The sequence below is a fragment of the Coffea arabica genome, chromosome 9e (genome assembly GCF_036785885.1).
Source record: "Coffea arabica cultivar ET-39 chromosome 9e, Coffea Arabica ET-39 HiFi, whole genome shotgun sequence".
NCBI classification, from domain to species: domain Eukaryota; kingdom Viridiplantae; phylum Streptophyta; class Magnoliopsida; order Gentianales; family Rubiaceae; genus Coffea; species Coffea arabica.
In genome coordinates, this window is record NC_092327.1 from 94829 (window position 1) to 114369 (window position 19541).

The following is a 19541-nucleotide window of genomic DNA, read 5'->3' on the forward strand; positions in this document are numbered from 1 at the left end:
TCAACTCAAGAGTCTCCTACGAAAATTTGGGAAACCTAATTTGATACAAACTCGACCCAACAAGAACCTGTCTTGAAGAACCAAGTCGATCAGGCAGCGGAAGGATCTATCTTGATCAGGCTATGGAACAATAACTACCTTGCTAGACCTAAAGAGAACCCGTCTCTCAAAACCTAGTGGATTGGTTATTGGTTATGGAACAATAACTACCTTGCTAGACCTAAAGAGAACCCTTCTCTAAAAACCTAGTGGATTGGTTATTAGCTTGAAAGAACAAGATGATATGATCATCTTGCCTTGAACACCACAAGTATCCAAGCTAAATATTTGATACTGTTCAAGGAGAAACGCAAGTTCCATCAAGGAACTCCATAAAAGGAAACAACTCTCTTTTTATTAATTCATCTTCAATCTCATGTATCTGAATTGTTAAATAAAGTTGGCTATTTATAGCCTTACAAGACTCAAAACCCTAATCTAAACTTGGAAACAATACAAGCTTCCTTATTTGACTTGACACAACTTCCTAAATAAATTTGGAATCAATTAACTACTTTCCTAAAACTCTAATTCAATTGGAATAGGAAACTAACTGACTCAATTGGTTTAACTACAGTCAACATGACCTTAGCCTTTATTTCCCTTAATAACTCAAGACTAACTAACAAGTATTGCTGGAAACTTACTTAAATAAATAACAAGAAATAAGCATGGCAAATCTTCAATGATTCTTGAACCCGATTGCACCATCAACCATCAATTTGAATTTTCTTGAATTTGAAGGGAATCTAAATCTTCATGTTCTCATCATAACTGCTCCATCTGGATCTCACCCCGGACCCGCACAGGCAATTCGCTATGACTCCCATAAATCGTCTCCAGCTCCGTGTCAGCTCCTAGGTTTGCCAAAAAATTAGCCGGCTTGTTCGCCTCTCTATAGCAATGCGTGATTTCCCGGAAATGACGCTTATATCTAAGCAAGCCCTCCAACTCCCATTGTAGTCTCCACGGGCATCCCAGTTTCCCTTGTAGAATCTCCACCAAAACTAGCGAATCAGCCTCGATGTGGAGGTCATGCAAGCCATGGGTTACACATAATTGGACCCCAAATGCCATAGCCTTGAGCTCCGCGTGTAAACTCGTCAAGGAGCCAAAGAAACAGGAATATCCGACAATGACCTGCCCTTCCGAGTCCCTCACCACGCCTCCACCCCCATTAACTCCCGGGTTCCCCCTAGTACAACCATCTGAATTCAACTTACACCCTACTGTGGGAGCCATCCAACGCACTAGGAGTATTGACATCCTCCTTCTCAAAGCCAACAAAGAAGAGTAGAACCCTTCCCAAGAGCCCGACGAAAATGTTATCTCCGGAAATTGGCCATGAAATAAGTCCCTTAATTGGTGAAAAACCTGCCGCACCACCTCAATACCCACCATCCTCCTCCCTTCAAAGACCCCCTTGTTTCGTGCTTTCCACAGTTCCCAGCAGGTGAGCATAGGGAGCAGCCGATAGACGAATTTGAGGTACACATTTTGCCCGCAGCGCAACCACCACTGTAGCACCCTGTGCCGCAAATTGGACACCCTGCCCATCTCTCCTGGGTCCTCGAAACTACTCCAAACCTCCGTTGCTACATCCCCTGTGCAAAAAATATGGTCAAGCCCCTCCTCGTATGGAACCGCGCAACAGTGACACCTAGATGGGCCGTGAATCCCAAATTTACGTAGAACATCCGACATGGGAAGCCTTGGCCGTAGGAGCCGTAACATGAAGAAAGAGATCTTGATTGGGCATCCCTTAAGCCAAAATTAGGAGGCCACCCAGGACCCATTAGACGCCTGCACAACCAGAGAGTACGCCGAGGCAATAAAAAACACTCCATCCTGCGTTAAAGCCCAAACCATCCTGTCATACCCTTGAGAGGAAGGAGGGGGAACATCTATGACCTGCCTCACCACCCCAGGCTCTAAAACTTGGTTGAGTAGCCCCAAATTCCACCTTGCCTGTGTGACAAAATCTGAAACTCTATGTTCATGAAAAATCTCTACCCGATGGCATATGGCTCCTGTCCCCAACCAATTATCATGCCAGAAATCCATCAATCCCTTATTCAGAATCCAACTGACGTGCTCCTCTGCCAAATGCTAGACCGAACATAGTTTCTGCCACATTGAAGAGTGTGAGTTGGCACCCTCTGCCAGGCATGGATGGACCCCTTTACAGTACTTTGCTGAGAGAAACTTTGCCCACAGAGATTGTTGTTGCCTAAAGGTCCACCAGAGCTTAATGGAAAAAGCATCATACACCTTCACAATACTCCGAACGCCGATCCCACCTTCCTCGTGTGGGTGGCACAAATCACCCCAACTAATCCAATGGAACTTAGGTCCAAAATTTGTCGAGCCCCACAAGAAATTCGCCATCACCTTTTTCAGCAAGGCAAAAACCCTCCTCGGCGGCGTAGCCACTGCCAACAAATGAATCGACATCGAAGACAACACACTCCGTAGCAGTACTATCTTACCCCCAGTCGAAAGAACTCGATGCTTCCATGATAAGATTCTAGTGATTATGATATTGCAAATCTCTCCAAAGTAACTCGTTCTACGCCGTCCAATAAATAGCGGGCAGCCAAGGTATTTGCTTGGGAATGATTTGTACGAGAAACCTGTCACCACTCCAATCATTGCGCGCCTTTGCGGGGGAAAAGCTGGGTGCACCGAGAAACAACTCTTCTGACAATTAACTTTCTGCCCCGACACCCCACAATATCCATCGACAACCCCTTTGACCAACTTGATCGAGGCCTTGAGGCCGCTCGTGAAGATCACAACGTCATTAGCATATGCCAAATGAGTCACTAGAGGGTAGCCACTCGGGATTTTGAACGGTCGGAAGCTACGATGCCCCGCTAACGCATTTAAAACCCGAGAGAGAACCTCTGCTCCAATCACAAACAAGGCCGGTGAAATTGGATCTCCTTGCCGCAACCCTCGCGTGGACTTAAAGAACCCATGCGGTAATCCATTCACGATAACAGAAAACCAGATATTAGAGATCAACCGCCAAACCATGTCAATCCATATCTCGCTAGACCCAAAACGCTGCAGTACTTGTATCAAGAAAACCCAGAAAATCCTGTCATAAGCTTTCATCATGCCCAATTTGAGCATCACGTTCCCGCCCCGATTGGGTTTCTTTGTGTCACTCAACAACTCTTGAGCAAGAAGAAAGTTATCTGCCATCTGCCGTCCAGGCACAAAGCCACTCTGCTGTGGAGAGACAATACGAGGCAAAACTCTAGCCAAACGGGAGGATAAAATTTTGGAAATTACCTTGTTGACAAAGTTGCACAAATTTATCGATCGGTATTGAGTAAAATCTTGTGGACACTGTGCCTTGGGAAGTAACACGATAGCAGTAGCAGTGACACTTCGTGGTAGCATCGCTCTACAAAAGAAGCTCATGATCGCCCTGTGAACATCCTCAACCACCACCTCCCATGCCTCAGTAAAAAACTTCCCTGTGAAGCCATCCGGGCCCGCCGCACTATCCCCATCCATCGAAAAAATGACTTTCTTGACTTCGTTTAGTGACGGGACCTCTGTCAGCTCCATGTTATCCTGCTCAGTGAGTATCATTGGGATAATCTCTAATATCTCGCTGGACGGCCTGCTTCCCTCCTCTGTGAACAAATTCTCAAAGAAAGAAACGGCTTCAGCACAAATGCTTGTTTCGTTGTCCACCCACTCCCCATTGGTCTTCCGAATCCTATGTATAACCGATTTCATCCTCCTCTCCGTCACGGCAGCGTGAAAAAATGTCGTATTCTTGTCACCGTCTGAGAGCCATTTACCTCGAGCTTTCTGCCTCCAGAAATCTTCTTCAACCACCACGACCCATCTCAATTTCGCACGGTCCTCTTGTAAATTCAAAAGCAACTCGTCCGATGGTTGGTTATCATAAGCTATCTCAGCTTCCAATACCCTTTGCTCTGCCATACGGCTTGCCAAGAAAATGTCCCCAAACTCACTCCTAGACTACTGCCGGAGTGCATGTTTCACCTTTCGCATCTTATCTGACAGAACTCTGAGAGGTGACCCAACGGAGGTAGCATCCCAACTCCCCTTGACCACTTTCAGGTAGGGGTGAGCATCGAATTCGAAATAGGTAATTCGGTAGATTGAAATCGGTAATTTTTGGTAAATGGTGCTGGGATATTTTGACCTAATTCGTATTCGAATTACCAAATATCGAATTCAAATTCAATTCGGTAAACACAAATTGATCGAATTTGTCCGAATTCCTGAAGCTGAAGCAGCCTGTTTTCCTTTTGTTTTGCTTTGTATAATAACTATACATTCACTTAGGGGCCTAAAAACAAATTAACAATTTTTGAAGTATAGGAGCCAGGCAAAGTGCAGCCTGGAAAGCAAACCATAACAATGCACAGAGGTTCATTTTTTGAAAAATGGATATCGAGCCATATCATTTCTAGCAATAAAATAAGTGCTGTTTACAATTATCATTCATAAAGCTGCACCAAAATAATGGAAAAAAATAGAAGTAAGTAGTAATCACGTCCATAAGCACAACAGCCAGATGATTGCACTACCAAATCACAACATATAAAACTTTCCCCAGTAGCTACCAGTTCAAAACAGATGTAGAATTTGCTAAGTGACAAGAGAGGCCATCCCAAACTTCAGAATTACTAACCATCCCAAACTTCATACATATCCAGAAATGATAAATCCACAAATCCAGAAATCACAAATCACAAATCCACAATCAGAAATTACAGAAATCAATCCAGAAATCATAAAGGTCAATTATCTAGAAACAATCCACAATCCACAAGAACAAACAATTATAGGTGGTTCAACTCTCAAAAATGCAAACTTCAGCATTTGTGACCTCTCAAAGGTCAATTATAGTTGATTCAGTTCCGGTCTTCAGCAACTCTGCAAGAACAAACAAAATTCATGAAGTATCATAAAGGCAATTATTAGAAATAAAGAAATACTTCAAATTCTGTAATAAAAATTTTGATAGCTTACCAGATTCGAAGGCTTCAAGTTCTTTCAGATTTTCTTCTACATTTAATTCTGTCTTGGAGGATCGAAACCAATCTTGAGCACATATTAAACTTTGCACAATTCTAGGAGTCAAAGAACTCCTAAATGTATCAAGAACACGACCTCCGGTACTCAAAGCAGATTCGGAGGCCACGGTAGAAATTGGGACTGCTAACACATCACGAGCAACTTTCGAAAGGATTGGGAATCTAAGGCTATTGGCCTTCCACCATAACAAGATATCAAATCTCTCATCATCTTCCTCACAATCCTCATTCAAATATTTCTCTAATTCAGATTTTGCATCCCTACCCCCAAGTTCCATTTTTCTCTTCTTAAACTCCAACTTGTACCGGTCAGTGATTGTTTTAGAGGCATCCCCATTGACAGGGGCCGAACCTGTGCAATAATAAATACCTGCTCAAATAAAATACAAATTCTGTATATAGCGGTAAGCAGGGTCGAATCCACAGGGACTGGGGATAATTTAATTTCTTCTCAAGTTCCAGATATGGGGGGTTTTTGAAAATGAGAGTAACTAAATTACTTGGAATAAATTAAAATAAAATAAAGTAACTACAACTCAAATAACTAATTATCACAATAACAATAAAAATGGATGAACTCTAGCCAAGAGACAACTTCGGAGATGGTTCACTTAATTCGATCACAGATGCAAGGATTATTCCAGTTACTATCTGATAAATTAGTTATAGTTGTCATACACGCGATAAACAACCAACTCTTCCTCAATTTGTCGATAGCCAAGGTACGACCGTTGACTATTTCTCTAATCAGGAAATAACCCTAGGTACGACCATAGAAGTTCAATTCCCTAATTGCATGAATAATTAGAAGAGCCTAATTCTAACCAATCAACACGCTACGAGGGTCTCTTTAAGTTAGCCTGTCTATCTCCCTGACACAAACCCAATCATGCCAGTTGCCACCAGTTTAGAATAATTAAACAATTACGGATTTAACTATCCTAATTGGCTTCAGGTTATTGAATTAATCTAGAATCCGGGCCCTGGATAATCGAATAATAAAACAACCATATGAACATAAAGCAGAAGATAGACAAATACCAGTGAATAATGGAAATAAATAAAAACTAATTCGATCTCACAAATTTAGTAGAACCAAGTCCTCCGTTGTTCTTGATTAGACAAACTTAGCCACGTCTCATGAGAAAATCTTCAAGTAATTCCAATGAGGTCCAGGCCATCAAAAGAGCCAAGAAAGAAACAAAACTAAAACTATCCTAAAAAAAACTCTCAATTCCCCAAAGATAAAGCCGCGGCCAAAGGAAAAGAATTGTCTCCTAATCTAAAACAAATTGCTTCACTTCTCTCCGTGGTCCCCACAAATAAGGAACAAAAACAACTCTCAAAGCTTCCTACGTTTCTTTCCTTCCAAAGTCCAATGACTAATGCCTTTCTTTTTCCTGTGGTCCCCGCCGAATAAATTGGAAGTCCAAGTACAAGAGGAAAGCTCCTGCCAATTCCACTCTTCTTGTTTCCTTTTGGTAGGAGGACTCCTACACGTACAAGCCAACTACCGATAATGAGAGCTCTCCATCAGCAACCGAAAATGGAGTTTTTGGTAGCACCATATGGGCCCGACTTGTATATCTGCTGGAGGCTCTAAGGTGTGGAGGATTTTCCTCAATAAAATTCCCTTTTTAGCATTTTTCAGTTCTACTTCCTGTAGATAGGTCCAAATACCAAAAATGAGTATATATCAACAATTAAAACAATATTTGGCAAGGACAAAGGGGGAAATTAACAATAAAATTACTAACAATTAACACCCTATCAATTCCCCCCACACCTGAATCATGCTTGCCCTCAAGCATGGGAAAAGTATACAGACACCGAAATTTAATAATGGTTATTGCTCCAACTACCGTATTGCCAAGGTACCCAGTAAAACATATATCAAGCATCACAGTTAAGATCCAAGAAAGACCACTCCGGTTAGCTTTCCAACCACCAACTTCTCCAATTTAAAGCAAACTAATCTAAGAAAAAGGAATGGTTGCTCACATTTATCAGTAAATGGTCCAGCTATTAACCAAAATCTCAACATTAAACCCATAATTCGGCAAGCTGACTTTTATTACACACTAACACAACCTTCACTTTTTTTTCACTTTTTTTTTCTACTTTTCTCTCTCTTTTTTTTTTTTGATTGTTTTTTTCTTCAATAGTAACAAAAGACTTAGTCGCTAGCCATTTGAGCCTTTTGACGCGAACTCCAACATTGGCCAGATGAAGGAGCCCGGTTACTAAGCTTCTATCGCCACGTGACCACGTACTCATAGCAATTACTACTTTTTGACGCGAGAATCGACACTTTAGGTGAAGATCCCCGGTTACTCAGTAGTAACCACTAGCGGAGTACAGTCAACTCTTATTTACAACCATATAGCACGATGTCTAAAAGCAACACAATAATAACAGCAGCCAGCCTCAAATTTCCAGACATGGAGAACTAAAATTAATAACTGGACCAATTCACATGAAAACTGCCAACAATCATTCCCTATGCCTAGAAAAGTTAACCAAAAATTTAAAAAAAAAGTTAAGCAATTATTGATATTCACCAAAGAGATGTTCCTGAACTCAACCACATCAACTTGATACATTTTTATTACTAAAACTTGGCAATAGCATAATTAGAGACAACACTCCAGCATCAAAACTTGGTATTCATTTAAGAACTGACCACTAATAAAAGAAATAAATGAAAAGGAGATCAATATCAAACTAAAAACAAAGGAAAAACACCTAAAAATCGAAAACTGGAAATACTAGCACCCAAACTGATCCCCCCCCACACCTAATTCACACATTGCCCTCAATGTGATAAACTAATAGCAAAAGGAAGGAGAAGGGCAACGGTACTTCCCTGAAGTTGTCAGAACAAGGGTGGGTCGGGCGGAGTGCTGCCGAATTCTGCACCATGTTATGCAAGTCGACGTCACTGTGGGTCATTCGAGTCTCTAGTCGCTCAACTTGCATTCGGAGTTGGACCCAGTCGTTAACCCCTGAGTGGTCCCCTGCCTAGCCAAATGCAATAACAATGCATCCCAAAATCGCAACAAGTGCTCCAATGAATTTAGCAATTGAAATGAAAAGGACAAAATACTCCCACATAAGGCGAATAGAGGCAACCTACTTCAATAAGCAACGGAAATGGCACAGGAGCCATCCAATGCACCAATTAAATGCAATAAACCCCAACCAAAGGCAGCTCAATAGACTCCAGGCAAAAAGTACCAAATGATACTCAATTGACACTAAAAACGATCCCAACAAAGCAGCAAGATCGAAGGATACTCAGTCACAGATGCTCAATCATATCGAAATAAGAAATTGTAAACAAATTAGCATAACCAGTACCACTGGTGTATACACAGGAAAGGAGGGAACCACATGGCCAACCCAATTAATACAATACACGACTGAGGCACCCCAAAGGCTAGAAAAGTACCCTAACAACATAGCAAATTGAATGAATATGCACTGGGTCTCCAATTCAGTCAAAATAAGATCAAGGGGCACGATACAGAAACTAACAAAGCAGAAGTCAAGTGATACCAGTAGGGACCCCAACAGAGCAATGAATTCAACCAATTGGAGCAAGTGAAACTCAACAAATGTCACCAAGTGGACATTCAAGTAGCCACTTCAAGATACCAAGCCTTAAGAATTTTAAGAATCCCAACAAACAAGCAATTCCAGCAACTACCGATTAGAATTCGAGAAAATTTAAGAATTGTAAGCAACACCGCAACCAGTACCACTGGTGCACAGACAGGAAAGAATTAAATTCAACGGCAGCAACTCAACCATAAGAACTGAAACTGCAAAATAAGCAAATATCTTCAAATATAAGCCACAACGATAGGCAAAAGATCTCAACCAGTACCACTGGTGAGTCGCAGGGAATAAGTAATCAAAAGGCCAACAATTCAATAAATAGCAGAAGACACCCCCACAGATAGCAATTAAACCCAATTTTGTCCAAAATTGACCCTAGAAAATGCCCAAATTATCACCTTCTTTTATCAATCAAGAAATCCAACCACAAATTTCAGAGAGTGAAACTAATTGGGGCAGAATTCACAATACCTCCACCTGTCTAAATAGGACAGGTGGTGACAGCCGCACGACAGAAAAGCTCGCGGGTGGGGTTGTCTCGCCTGGTGGTGCGCGAGGGGGGCTCCTGGCCGCGAGGTGAGGCTGAGCTGGAGCGGGGGGCGCGGCGGAGGCTGAGTCCACGGCGGGAGAAAAGAAGGGCGGAGCGCCTTGGGTGAGCTGGTGGTGGCGTAAGCCCAGGGGTAGCAGCGCCGTGGGGAGCTGGTGGAGAGGCGTGGACAGGCGGCGCGGGCTGGGGTCGCGCGCGCGAGGTGGAGCTCCTTGGTGGTGGATCGTGAGGGAGAGTGAGGGAGATAGCGAGGAGAAGCGATGGCGCGGCGCGGGCTGGACGAGCGCTGCTGCGCGTGGATGGCCATCAGCAGGGGAGCGGCGGCGGTCGCGGCGGCTCCTGGGCGAGAGCTCGCGACGATGAGCGAGGGAGGCGCGCGGCTGCTTGGTGGGAAGAGAGAGGCGCGGCGAGTTGGAGGTGAGCGAGGGAGGCGGCGACGCGCGATGGAGGAGCGTCAGCCGAAAAAGAAAAGAAGGAAAAAGAAAAAGCCAGGCAGCGGGGAAGAAGAAGAAGAAAAGGAAAAGAAAGAAAGAAAAGAAAGGAAGAAAGAAAAAGAAGAAAGAAAGAAAGAAGAGAAGAAGAAAAAGAAAATAAAATGGTTTTTTTTTTTTTTTTAACTAGTCTTACCGAAATTCTCCAAAAATTGAAATTGCTTTTGTAAAAATTTTATCTCTTTTTTTTTTTTTTTTTTTAATAAGGAACCTCTGGCCTAGGCGTGGGCACGTCTAACTGCTATAGAGTCCGCAGATCCTGAACGAAAATTTCCTTTCCCTCAAGCGTGACCATCTGGCGTGGGCACGTCTAACTACTATGGAGTTCGCAGAACCTGAGCGAAAATTCCTTTTTCTCAGGCGTGACCACTTGGCGTGGGTACGCCTAACCGCTAATTCCCTGCCACCAAACAACAAATCACTAAATGCAACTAACACTTAACAAAAACTCCAAAAACATAAGAAAACTAAAACAAAGAGCCTTGGGTTGCCTCCCAAGCAGCGCCTTTCTTTAATGTCTTTGGCTAGACATTGCTATGCTTGTTCACGGAGGATAAAATCGTGTAGCTCGTTTCAGTGATTCATCTTCTATGTAATCCTGATAGCCCTCGTAAATGGAGTAATTCTTGACCACCCGAGCTACGGTCTTCCATGGATTAGTAGATGGCGCCAAACAAACAAGTGATGATCTTAAATCTTCACCCACTCCTCCATCCCGAGCACTTATTGGTTCGAAATATTTTGCCATCATGACTCTTAACTTATTCCTGGCATGAAATTCAAAATCGTCTGGTATAATAAAATCAATTTCAGTAACAGGAGTTAAAGAATAGGAGTCAGGAAAGTATTGATTAAGGAGTGGAGAAGATGTCACCGCATTTGGAGATCGTTCACTGGATTCATTCACTTGGACTGGTTGATATTGGGGGCTCATTTTCTGCACATTAACTTCCTTTTCAACTGCATCTTTAGATTCGTCTCTTTGAAGCTCTTGCAGTTCCATATCATTTGACCGGATAATTGCACTCTCATCTTCCTCAAGGCTAATGTTGGTTTGTGAGGGCAATTCTTCAAGGTGAGAAGCTAATCGCTCTATCTTGGATGTCAATTGTTCCATTTGATCTGCTAGGTTACGCCTACTCACTTGTGTCTCCTGTTGAATTTGATATGTTAATTCAACTATCTCTTCAAGAGACATACCTGACATAGATGATGATTCTTGAGACTCATACTGCTGAAAATTCATTGGCCCCGTTGGATAATTATAATTGGAGTTATCCCACCCTCCTTGATCATACCCGTATGGATTAGGGTTATACCACATTTGAGACCAGGGTGAAAAATCTCCATAATTATTGATTGGGACATCCAGATTATCTTGATATTCGGGGCACATACCGGTTGAATGATCCCTGGCATAACAAATTTTACAGGTTGCAGCAGCCATTCTTTTTTTAATAGAGTTTATTGCCTCTAAGTATGCAAACTTAGAAAAACAATCAATTTCATTGCCTTCCCCGAAAACAAAATCCAGTATATCACCAAAATACGGAGTGTTAGAAGCCATAAACTATATAATAAAAAAATGATAAGAGAAAAATAAATATATAAAAATAAAAACAAGATGAACTCAAAAAGAAACAAATTAATCTGGCACCAGTCCCCGGCAACGGCGCCAAAAATTGACAGGGGCCGAACCTGTGCAATAATAAATACCTGCTCAAATAAAATACAAATTCTGTATATAGCGGTAAGCAGGGTCGAATCCACAGGGATTGGGGATAATTTAATTTCTTCTCAAGTTCCAGATATGGGGGGTTTTTGAAAATGAGAGTAACTAAATTACTTGGAATAAATTAAAATAAAATAAAGTAACTACAACTCAAATAACTAATTATCACAATAACAATAAAAATGGATGAACTCTAGCCAAGAGACAACTTCGGAGATGGTTCACTTAATTCGATCACAGATGCAAGGATTATTCCAGTTACTATCTGATAAATTAGTTATAGTTGTCATACACGCGATAAACAACCAACTCTTCCTCAATTTGTCGATAGCCAAGGTACGACCGTTGACTATTTCTCTAATCAGGAAATAACCCTAGGTACGACCATAGAAGTTCAATTCCCTAATTGCATGAATAATTAGAAGAGCCTAATTCTAACCAATCAACACGCTACGAGGGTCTCTTTAAGTTAGCCTGTCTATCTCCCTGACACAAACCCAATCATGCCAGTTGCCACCAGTTTAGAATAATTAAACAATTACGGATTTAACTATCCTAATTGGCTTCAGGTTATTGAATTAATCTAGAATCCGGGCCCTGGATAATCGAATAATAAAACAACCATATGAACATAAAGCAGAAGATAGACAAATACCAGTGAATAATGGAAATAAATAAAAACTAATTCGATCTCACAAATTTAGTAGAACCAAGTCCTCCGTTGTTCTTGATTAGACAAACTTAGCCACGTCTCATGAGAAAATCTTCAAGTAATTCCAATGAGGTCCAGGCCATCAAAAGAGCCAAGAAAGAAACAAAACTAAAACTATCCTAAAAAAAACTCTCAATTCCCCAAAGATAAAGCCGCGGCCAAAGGAAAAGAATTGTCTCCTAATCTAAAACAAATTGCTTCACTTCTCTCCGTGGTCCCCACAAATAAGGAACAAAAACAACTCTCAAAGCTTCCTACGTTTCTTTCCTTCCAAAGTCCAATGACTAATGCCTTTCTTTTTCCTGTGGTCCCCGCCGAATAAATTGGAAGTCCAAGTACAAGAGGAAAGCTCCTGCCAATTCCACTCTTCTTGTTTCCTTTTGGTAGGAGGACTCCTACACGTACAAGCCAACTACCGATAATGAGAGCTCTCCATCAGCAACCGAAAATGGAGTTTTTGGTAGCACCATATGGGCCCGACTTGTATATCTGCTGGAGGCTCTAAGGTGTGGAGGATTTTCCTCAATAAAATTCCCTTTTTAGCATTTTTCAGTTCTACTTCCTGTAGATAGGTCCAAATACCAAAAATGAGTATATATCAACAATTAAAACAATATTTGGCAAGGACAAAGGGGGAAATTAACAATAAAATTACTAACAATTAACACCCTATCACCCATGTCCATAAAATGTAGTTTTACTCCTTTGAGATTCACTTGAAAGTGAAGAAGCATGAGACACAGAATTTGAGGCAGGTGGGTTAAGCATCTTGTATTCATTAAACAGCTCAAACATTGCATCTTTTGCAAGGCCAGCTATTGTTGTACCATCGGACTCACCATACATTTGGCAAACCACAAATTCAAGGTATTCAACTTTAGTTCGAGGATCAAGCATGGAGGAAATAAAAATCAACATATTCATCTTTTCAATCTTTCCCCAATACTTATCATATTTCTCCTTCATTGATCTTGCCATTGAACTCAATTCTTCATTATCACTTGCTGTCATTTCAATTAAAATGCCATTAATGTGACTAATATCAGTGAAAAAATTATTTGAAGTCACATATTTGGAACTAGAAACCGTCACAGTTAGCTGATAAAAGTTTTCCAAAAAAATTACCAAGAATCTAGCTTTTGTCCAATCAGATTTTGTTGGCAGATTTTCTAACTCTTGAAGCATGTAAGGATCCTGCTCCTCGAACCTCTCAAAAGCCCGCTCAAACCTTTGAGCTGTGTCTAGCATTAGATATGTAGAATTCCACCTAGTAGAGACATCTAAACAGAGCAATCTTTTGCTTTCAATTTTTTCAATTTCAACACACTCCTTGAATTTTTTCAATCTAGAAGGTGACTGTCTAACATATCTAACTGCTGCCCTGATACAATCAACTGAATCCCCAAGTTTTTTGATGCCATCATTAACAATTAGATTCACTATGTGAGTTACACATCTCACATGAGTCCATTTCCCCCCTAACACAGCTTTCTCCCAATTTTGAAGTTTTCCTTGTAAATAGCTGATAGCTACATCATTGGAACTTGCATTGTCAACTGTAAAAGTTAGGATATCATCAACTCCCCATTCTAGTAGACACTTTTCTATGGCCTTACCAACTTCAGTTCCCTTGTGACTAGCAATAGGACAGAAATTTAGGATCTTTTTGTTCAGTTTCCAATCATTATCTATGAAATGGGCAGTGAGGCACATATAGTTTATCCTTTGAATGGATGTCCAAGAATCTGTGGTTAGACAAATTCTGCCACTATTATTCTTCAAGAGATGTTTCAACTTAATTTTTTCATCTAAATACAGCTGATAGCAATCTCTAGAAATAGTCCACCTCGATGGAATTCTAAATGATGGACAAACAGTCCGCATCATGTATTGAAAACCTCTACCCTCTACATGTTTAAATGGCAACTCATCAACAATTACCATATAAGCTATGCTTTTTCTAATGGTTTCCGCATCAAATTTCCAACTTATGAGTGCCCCTTTAACCTCTCCCTCTAATGTTTCAGTTTCACCCAAACACAAAGTAGCCTGGCCAGTGTGCTTATTTTTAGGATTTAGAGGACATTTAGCTACATGAGTATTAAGGGGAGTCGTACCATGACTTTTGGGATCCGCAGCTATGTCCTTCTCACAGTATTTGCAAATTGCATGACGAACTCCATTCACATGCTTTACATGAAAATGATCCCAAGCTTTGGACCTCTTCTTGTACTCTCCTCTTTTCTTGACAAAATCAGATTCTTCACAACTTTGTGTTGTAGGACTAGGAAGAAGAGGTCCAGATGATCCTTCGTGTTCCAGCTCATTGCGACTTGGATTACTCTCACCATCATCAGTAGTAGACATACCTTAAGTTTTTTGAAAATCTGAGCAAATAAATTATACAATTTAGTGCAACAATCAGTTAGCAATAAAATTGAAATAAAAGACTAGATGAAATTGAAGAACCAACTCAGGACAACATTTCCTCTCAAAACTGAAAAGGGACTTTTACATAAAAAGTGATCCTAAGTTTCTTCCTGTTTTGACGTCTTAGGACATCTTTGCACCAAAATCTGCATTCTTTTTTTTTTATCTTTAACCAAATTCATTGAAGCCAAGAACATAATGACACTGAGGAAGCATAACAGCATACAGTGAAACAGTGTTTCACACTGGCAAACGTCTAAGAAATGCAAAAGCTAATACAATGAACTCAGAAGAAGTTACCCTTGGAAGGCACAATTACCTCACCAACAACACTGATCAAGCAAATAAATTTCTTCATACTAAGCAACTCTTCAGGTGAAAGATTGTAAACAATTTTAAGCTGAAGTGCTGATTATCAAACAACAGAGTGAAGTACATTCGTGATACTTTAGGACCATGATTAACCAAATTTTCTAGCTCAAAAGCCAAATAATGGCAGAAGAAGGATAAAGTAGCTTCTCTTACCACATCACGTCACAGGAACAATCAAGAGGAACACTGAGGTGTTGTAATCAACTCTCATGTTCAACTACTCGGGCATTACTTTCACTAGTAGCAAGCTAACAGCTATTAACTAGTAGTAGAAAGAATAACAGTGTAACTCAATCTCCTCAGACAGCACTTTGACAACTTCATGTTGAATAAGAAGTAGCAAATTTAATTTTAGAAGCCTCAGCTTCACACCAATCAAACATTTTTCAACCAAACCCAAAATTACACATGTTTCAAATCAAATAAATTTCAAAATTAGGGCAACTTATTAATCTACAAAGTGAAGCACTTAACTTACCTTCACCGGAATCAGCACTAGCGAACCGTGGTCCTGGTGATGGTGGATGCTCGGTCAGTAATGGTGAAGCCTCGGTCAGAACGGGAAACGGAGAAAGAGTCTAGGGGTGAGGTTTGAGCTTTCTGTAGTTGAGGAGAGGAGAGGACTGACTGAGGAGAGGACTAAAGAGAATGAGGAGAGGAGAAACGAGAGGAAGAGGAAGAGGGGACGGCGCCGCGGCAATGCAGAGGAACGAGAGGAAGAGGGGACGAAGAGGACTGGAGAAAAGTAGCTAGTTTAGGGCACTGCGTCTGAAAATCTGAAATTGGACCAATATCTGGACATAATGTATTATTTCCTATGTAACTTAATTCGGGAATTTCAAAATTGAAAACGGTAAATTATTACCGTTTTACCGAAATAAATTCGAATTCGGTAAATCCGAAATGAAAAACTATAAAACCATTTTCGACCCTAATTCGATTTCAACTAATATGATATCCCCGATTTACTGACCGAATTACCGAATTCGAATTACCAAATTGAAATCGATTTCGATCGGTAAATCGGTAATTACCGTAATTGCTCACCCCTACTTCCAGGAAACCCGGGTTTTTTGTCCAGAGATTCAAGAACCGAAAAGGCAAAGGCTTGCCATCCAACCTTGTTGCCGCTGATAATAGGAGCGGGGCATGATCGGATGGATCTCTCCCCAAGTGTTGTACCATAATATTATTCTTCATTAACATTGCAGCCGCATTGATCAAGAGACGGTCTAGGCGCTTCCATACTCTAGCCAAAGTTTGCCTATTATTACACCATGTAAATTTGGAGCCCGAGAAGCCAGCATCTCCAACAACTGCCAGAGACATAAACTGTGCCAACTCAACCCCTTTGGAGTGCCTAAAAGGTAAACCGCCCCGTTTTTCTTCTGCATTCAAGATAACATTGAAATCTCCCACTAGAAACCACAGTTTGCCTTCCGATTTCTCGAGTAGCAAATCTACCCATAAACCTCCTCGTTCCTGGGTAGTGCACTTCGTATGAACAAACGAGAAATATATCTCCTCAGGCAAAAGGTGGGAATCAATGCCTAACGTGATATGCTGGTGTGACTCCCCTAGTGGGTGACAGTTAAAAGATGATTTATAAAGCACCCAAACACTACCCGACTGGTTTGCAACAACATAATCCATTCTGATTTTCACCCTAACCATATCCATGTTAATAAGAGCTGTCTTAGGCTCCCAAATCGCTACCAGTGAAACAGAATGTAACTTAACAAATTTACGAAATCTTTTAAGATTAGGGGCCCGTAAGACACCCTGAATGTTCCAAAATAGAAATCTAATCATCAGACAAAGTGAAAAAAACATTCGTTGATGGTGTTACCCGAGACCGTAGTGTTCGATCAGACGGGCATGGACCCTAGTACCTCTCTTGTTCGCCTGGGTTACCGCCGTGGGCTCCTCCTGGCGAATCGATGACATCAGACCCTGCTCCAAATTCAAAGCCGCCAAATGAGAACTATTCTCCCCCACCCGCAGCCTCTGAGATTCACTCCTCGGCAACAGATTGCCCACCATTCCCTGCACCTCTTGTAACTCATCCTCCCCTTCTACTGCCTCTGTGCTCGGACCTTCCGAAGGAACACCTGTTGCGCACGGTGCCGCTGCTCCCTCATGGATTGTTGATAGCTCAATCACCAAGCGTTCCTCCCCTTGCGAAGCATGTAAGTCGGACGAGAAATCTGTACATGCAGCCGTACCTAGCACATCTCTATCATGCGCCTGGGATTCCTCTTACCCACCCGAAACCTGCACGTCCACATGAGGCTGTTGGTCAACCGCGGGCTGGCGCTGGGGAGGCAGCATGCCCCCACGCACTGCTGCCGCCTCATCCTCTTGGGTATGTGCCGTTGCACCTTGTGACTGGGGAGTAGCCAATTTCTCCACCAAAGGCGTGGAGAACTGCTTGTCCCTTGGTTCCATGATAGGAACCAGCTGCAGGTCGGCTACCAATGCCGTCTCGGTGGTCATATGTGCTTTGGACTCGGCCTTTTTGGGCCTAAACACTTGCTTGGAAGGTTGCCTAGCCTCCACCTTGCCGCCCTCTTGTTTCCCTTTTTTCAACTCCGGGTACAAGACGTGACAACCCTCCTCCGTGTAACCTTGTCGAAAACAATGAGAGCAGTAAACGGGTAAGTTCTCTGGCACAATCTCTTGCCAAAAACCTTCATGCCCGCCATTGCCTATCCAAACTCTCGAGGGTCTCGGCTTCAGCAGATCCACCTCAACACATACCCTCGCAACACTCGGCCTAGACACTGCCATCGTCGCCGCATCCACCAACAAAGGCATGCCTACCACCTTCGCTACTTGAAATAGAGCTTCTTTGTGGAACAAATGGAGTGGGAGCTTGGGCAGTTGGAACCACACCGGCACCACCGAAGGTTCTTTATCAACATGGAATGCCGGCGACCATTTAAATACCCTCATAGGGTATCCCAGGACATACCAGATGCTTCTGGCCCAGACCCTGTGGAAGTCAGCTTCATTGTGGAAGTGCAGCAGAACATGCCTGGCATCAAAGAGTCCGACCGTAGCAACCTCATGCAAGTCGAGCTTAAGAAAGAATTTGCGCATGTCCTCAAGCTTTGGGCAACCTCTGAAGAACTTACCCACTAGCGCCAGGCGATAAGGTGCAGCGAGTTTATCCAGAGCTTCTTGCGAGAAAATGATAGCGGGCTCTCCCCTGTGAGTAGAAGACGTTGCCTGGATAGAAAGTGAAGGAACGGAAGGTTGGTTGGAAAACAAATCAGCAAAGGATTTTTTAAGAAAGGTTGGAGAAGATGGCGATGAAGAGGAAGGCCCCCCAGCAGGAGGTTGGAGGGCTGCCATGGCCACAAGCCCCTAGAATCCGTCACAAACTGAAGAAGCCATCACTGGTTTTTTGTTCTTAGAAGGTCCTGGTATCCCACTTAAAACAACTTCAATATAAGTTGTACGAGTGTAACTTGGGGTTGAAGGCTTTCAAAGATGAGAGAAAAGAAGACACGAAACTTTTGATAAATAGAAATGATAATACTTGGACATATACTCAAACATGTGGTAGGCATGAGTTTGGCTCATATGCTTCTTGAAACATGGCTGAATTTAAACCCAAAATTTTTTTGCCAACAATCATAGGTTGAAAAGAGAAAAAGGATGAAAAGAATTCACATAATCAAGAAACCACTAGATCCTCCAGTCGGGTAACTTCTATATTTACTATGGCATTATTCTTGTTTGTTTGAGATTTTGGAATAAGCTAATGGTGGAAAGTGATCATAGAAATTAATTAAGATGTGCAAAAACTATTATAGTTTCTATTAAAAAAACTAAAATCTACATACTTGAGTGAGAAGGAATATTATAAAACTGATTATCCAAATTAAGAATTTATTATCAGGTGAAAAAAATCAAGTGAGGATAAGTCCTAAGAATACCTCCTCCCCTCAAACTCAATGTGATTGCATAAAAACAAAATTGAGATTGCAAATGAGATTCTTGAAACAATTTCATAAAGGGCAATAATTTTGTCAGAGCAAATATTAACTTCCAGACCAACTTTTTTCACTTGAGAACAACTTTGCCCATCTCCGGCCTGTGTCCTACCTTCTTTATCTCAGCCCGCCGTGCCCTTTATGGCGCCACTCTCTTCCCAAATGCATGCCTGACTGACTGAGTTATTGACTATACCCACTACCAACATCAAGGCTACTGGGTACCATGTTAAAGCTTCACATTATATGAAAGTTCAGCCAGTGAAAAGTAAGAAAAAAATCTAGCACTTCAACAATGAATAATCCAGATATCCATGAAACTCACCAAAAACCCTAAACTGAACTCCTTCCCCAGTTTATTTCTTACGTTTATTTTTTGTGCTTTGTCAGTAACATCTTGTTTTCTCTCTTCAAAGCCTCTCCTCAAACACCCTAATAGGGGCAAGTGCAATGGTGTTCACGCAACAACTGATTAGGCCAACAATTTCACTGCTTTTGGCCAACGA

At 41.7% G+C, this 19541-nt stretch overlaps 3 protein-coding genes across 3 annotated transcripts; all 3 read right to left on the reverse strand.

Annotated features, from left to right (window-relative positions):
* Nucleotides 1–807: 807 nt before the first annotated feature.
* Nucleotides 808–1743, reverse strand: LOC140014855 (uncharacterized). Its single transcript, XM_072066480.1, has one exon. It carries the CDS (start codon nucleotides 1741–1743, stop codon nucleotides 808–810), a length of 936 nt encoding a protein of 311 aa, XP_071922581.1.
* Nucleotides 1744–12904: 11161 nt separating this feature from the next.
* LOC113710135 (zinc finger BED domain-containing protein RICESLEEPER 2-like) lies at nucleotides 12905–14599 on the reverse strand. Its single transcript, XM_027232971.1, has one exon. It carries the CDS (start codon nucleotides 14597–14599, stop codon nucleotides 12905–12907), a length of 1695 nt encoding a protein of 564 aa, XP_027088772.1.
* A 231-nt stretch (nucleotides 14600–14830) lies between these two features.
* LOC140014856 (uncharacterized) lies at nucleotides 14831–18391 on the reverse strand. Its single transcript, XM_072066482.1, has 5 exons — nucleotides 17302–18391; nucleotides 16927–17241; nucleotides 16069–16746; nucleotides 14982–15070; nucleotides 14831–14866 (listed from the first exon to the last, which is right to left on the reverse strand). The coding sequence occupies exons 1-5, from the start codon at nucleotides 18389–18391 to the stop codon at nucleotides 14831–14833; spliced, it is 2208 nt and encodes a 735-aa protein (XP_071922583.1).
* Between the last annotated feature and the right edge of the window lie 1150 nt (nucleotides 18392–19541).

Excerpts from the sequence above, each read along its gene's own strand:
- LOC140014855 (XM_072066480.1), bottom strand. The coding sequence starts at position 1,743 with ATGTCGGATGTTCTACGTAAATTTGGGATTCACGGCCCATCTAGGTGT.
- LOC113710135 (XM_027232971.1), bottom strand. The coding sequence starts at position 14,599 with ATGTCTACTACTGATGATGGTGAGAGTAATCCAAGTCGCAATGAGCTG.
- LOC140014856 (XM_072066482.1), bottom strand. The coding sequence starts at position 18,391 with ATGGCAGCCCTCCAACCTCCTGCTGGGGGGCCTTCCTCTTCATCGCCA. Across the intron at positions 17,242-17,301 it reads TGTGGACGTGCAGGTTTCGG|ATTTCTCGTCCGACTTACAT; the intron begins GTGGGTAAGAGG and ends CTGCATGTACAG. Across the intron at positions 16,747-16,926 it reads AACCCAGGCGAACAAGAGAG|CGATTTGGGAGCCTAAGACA; the intron begins GTACTAGGGTCC and ends TTTCACTGGTAG.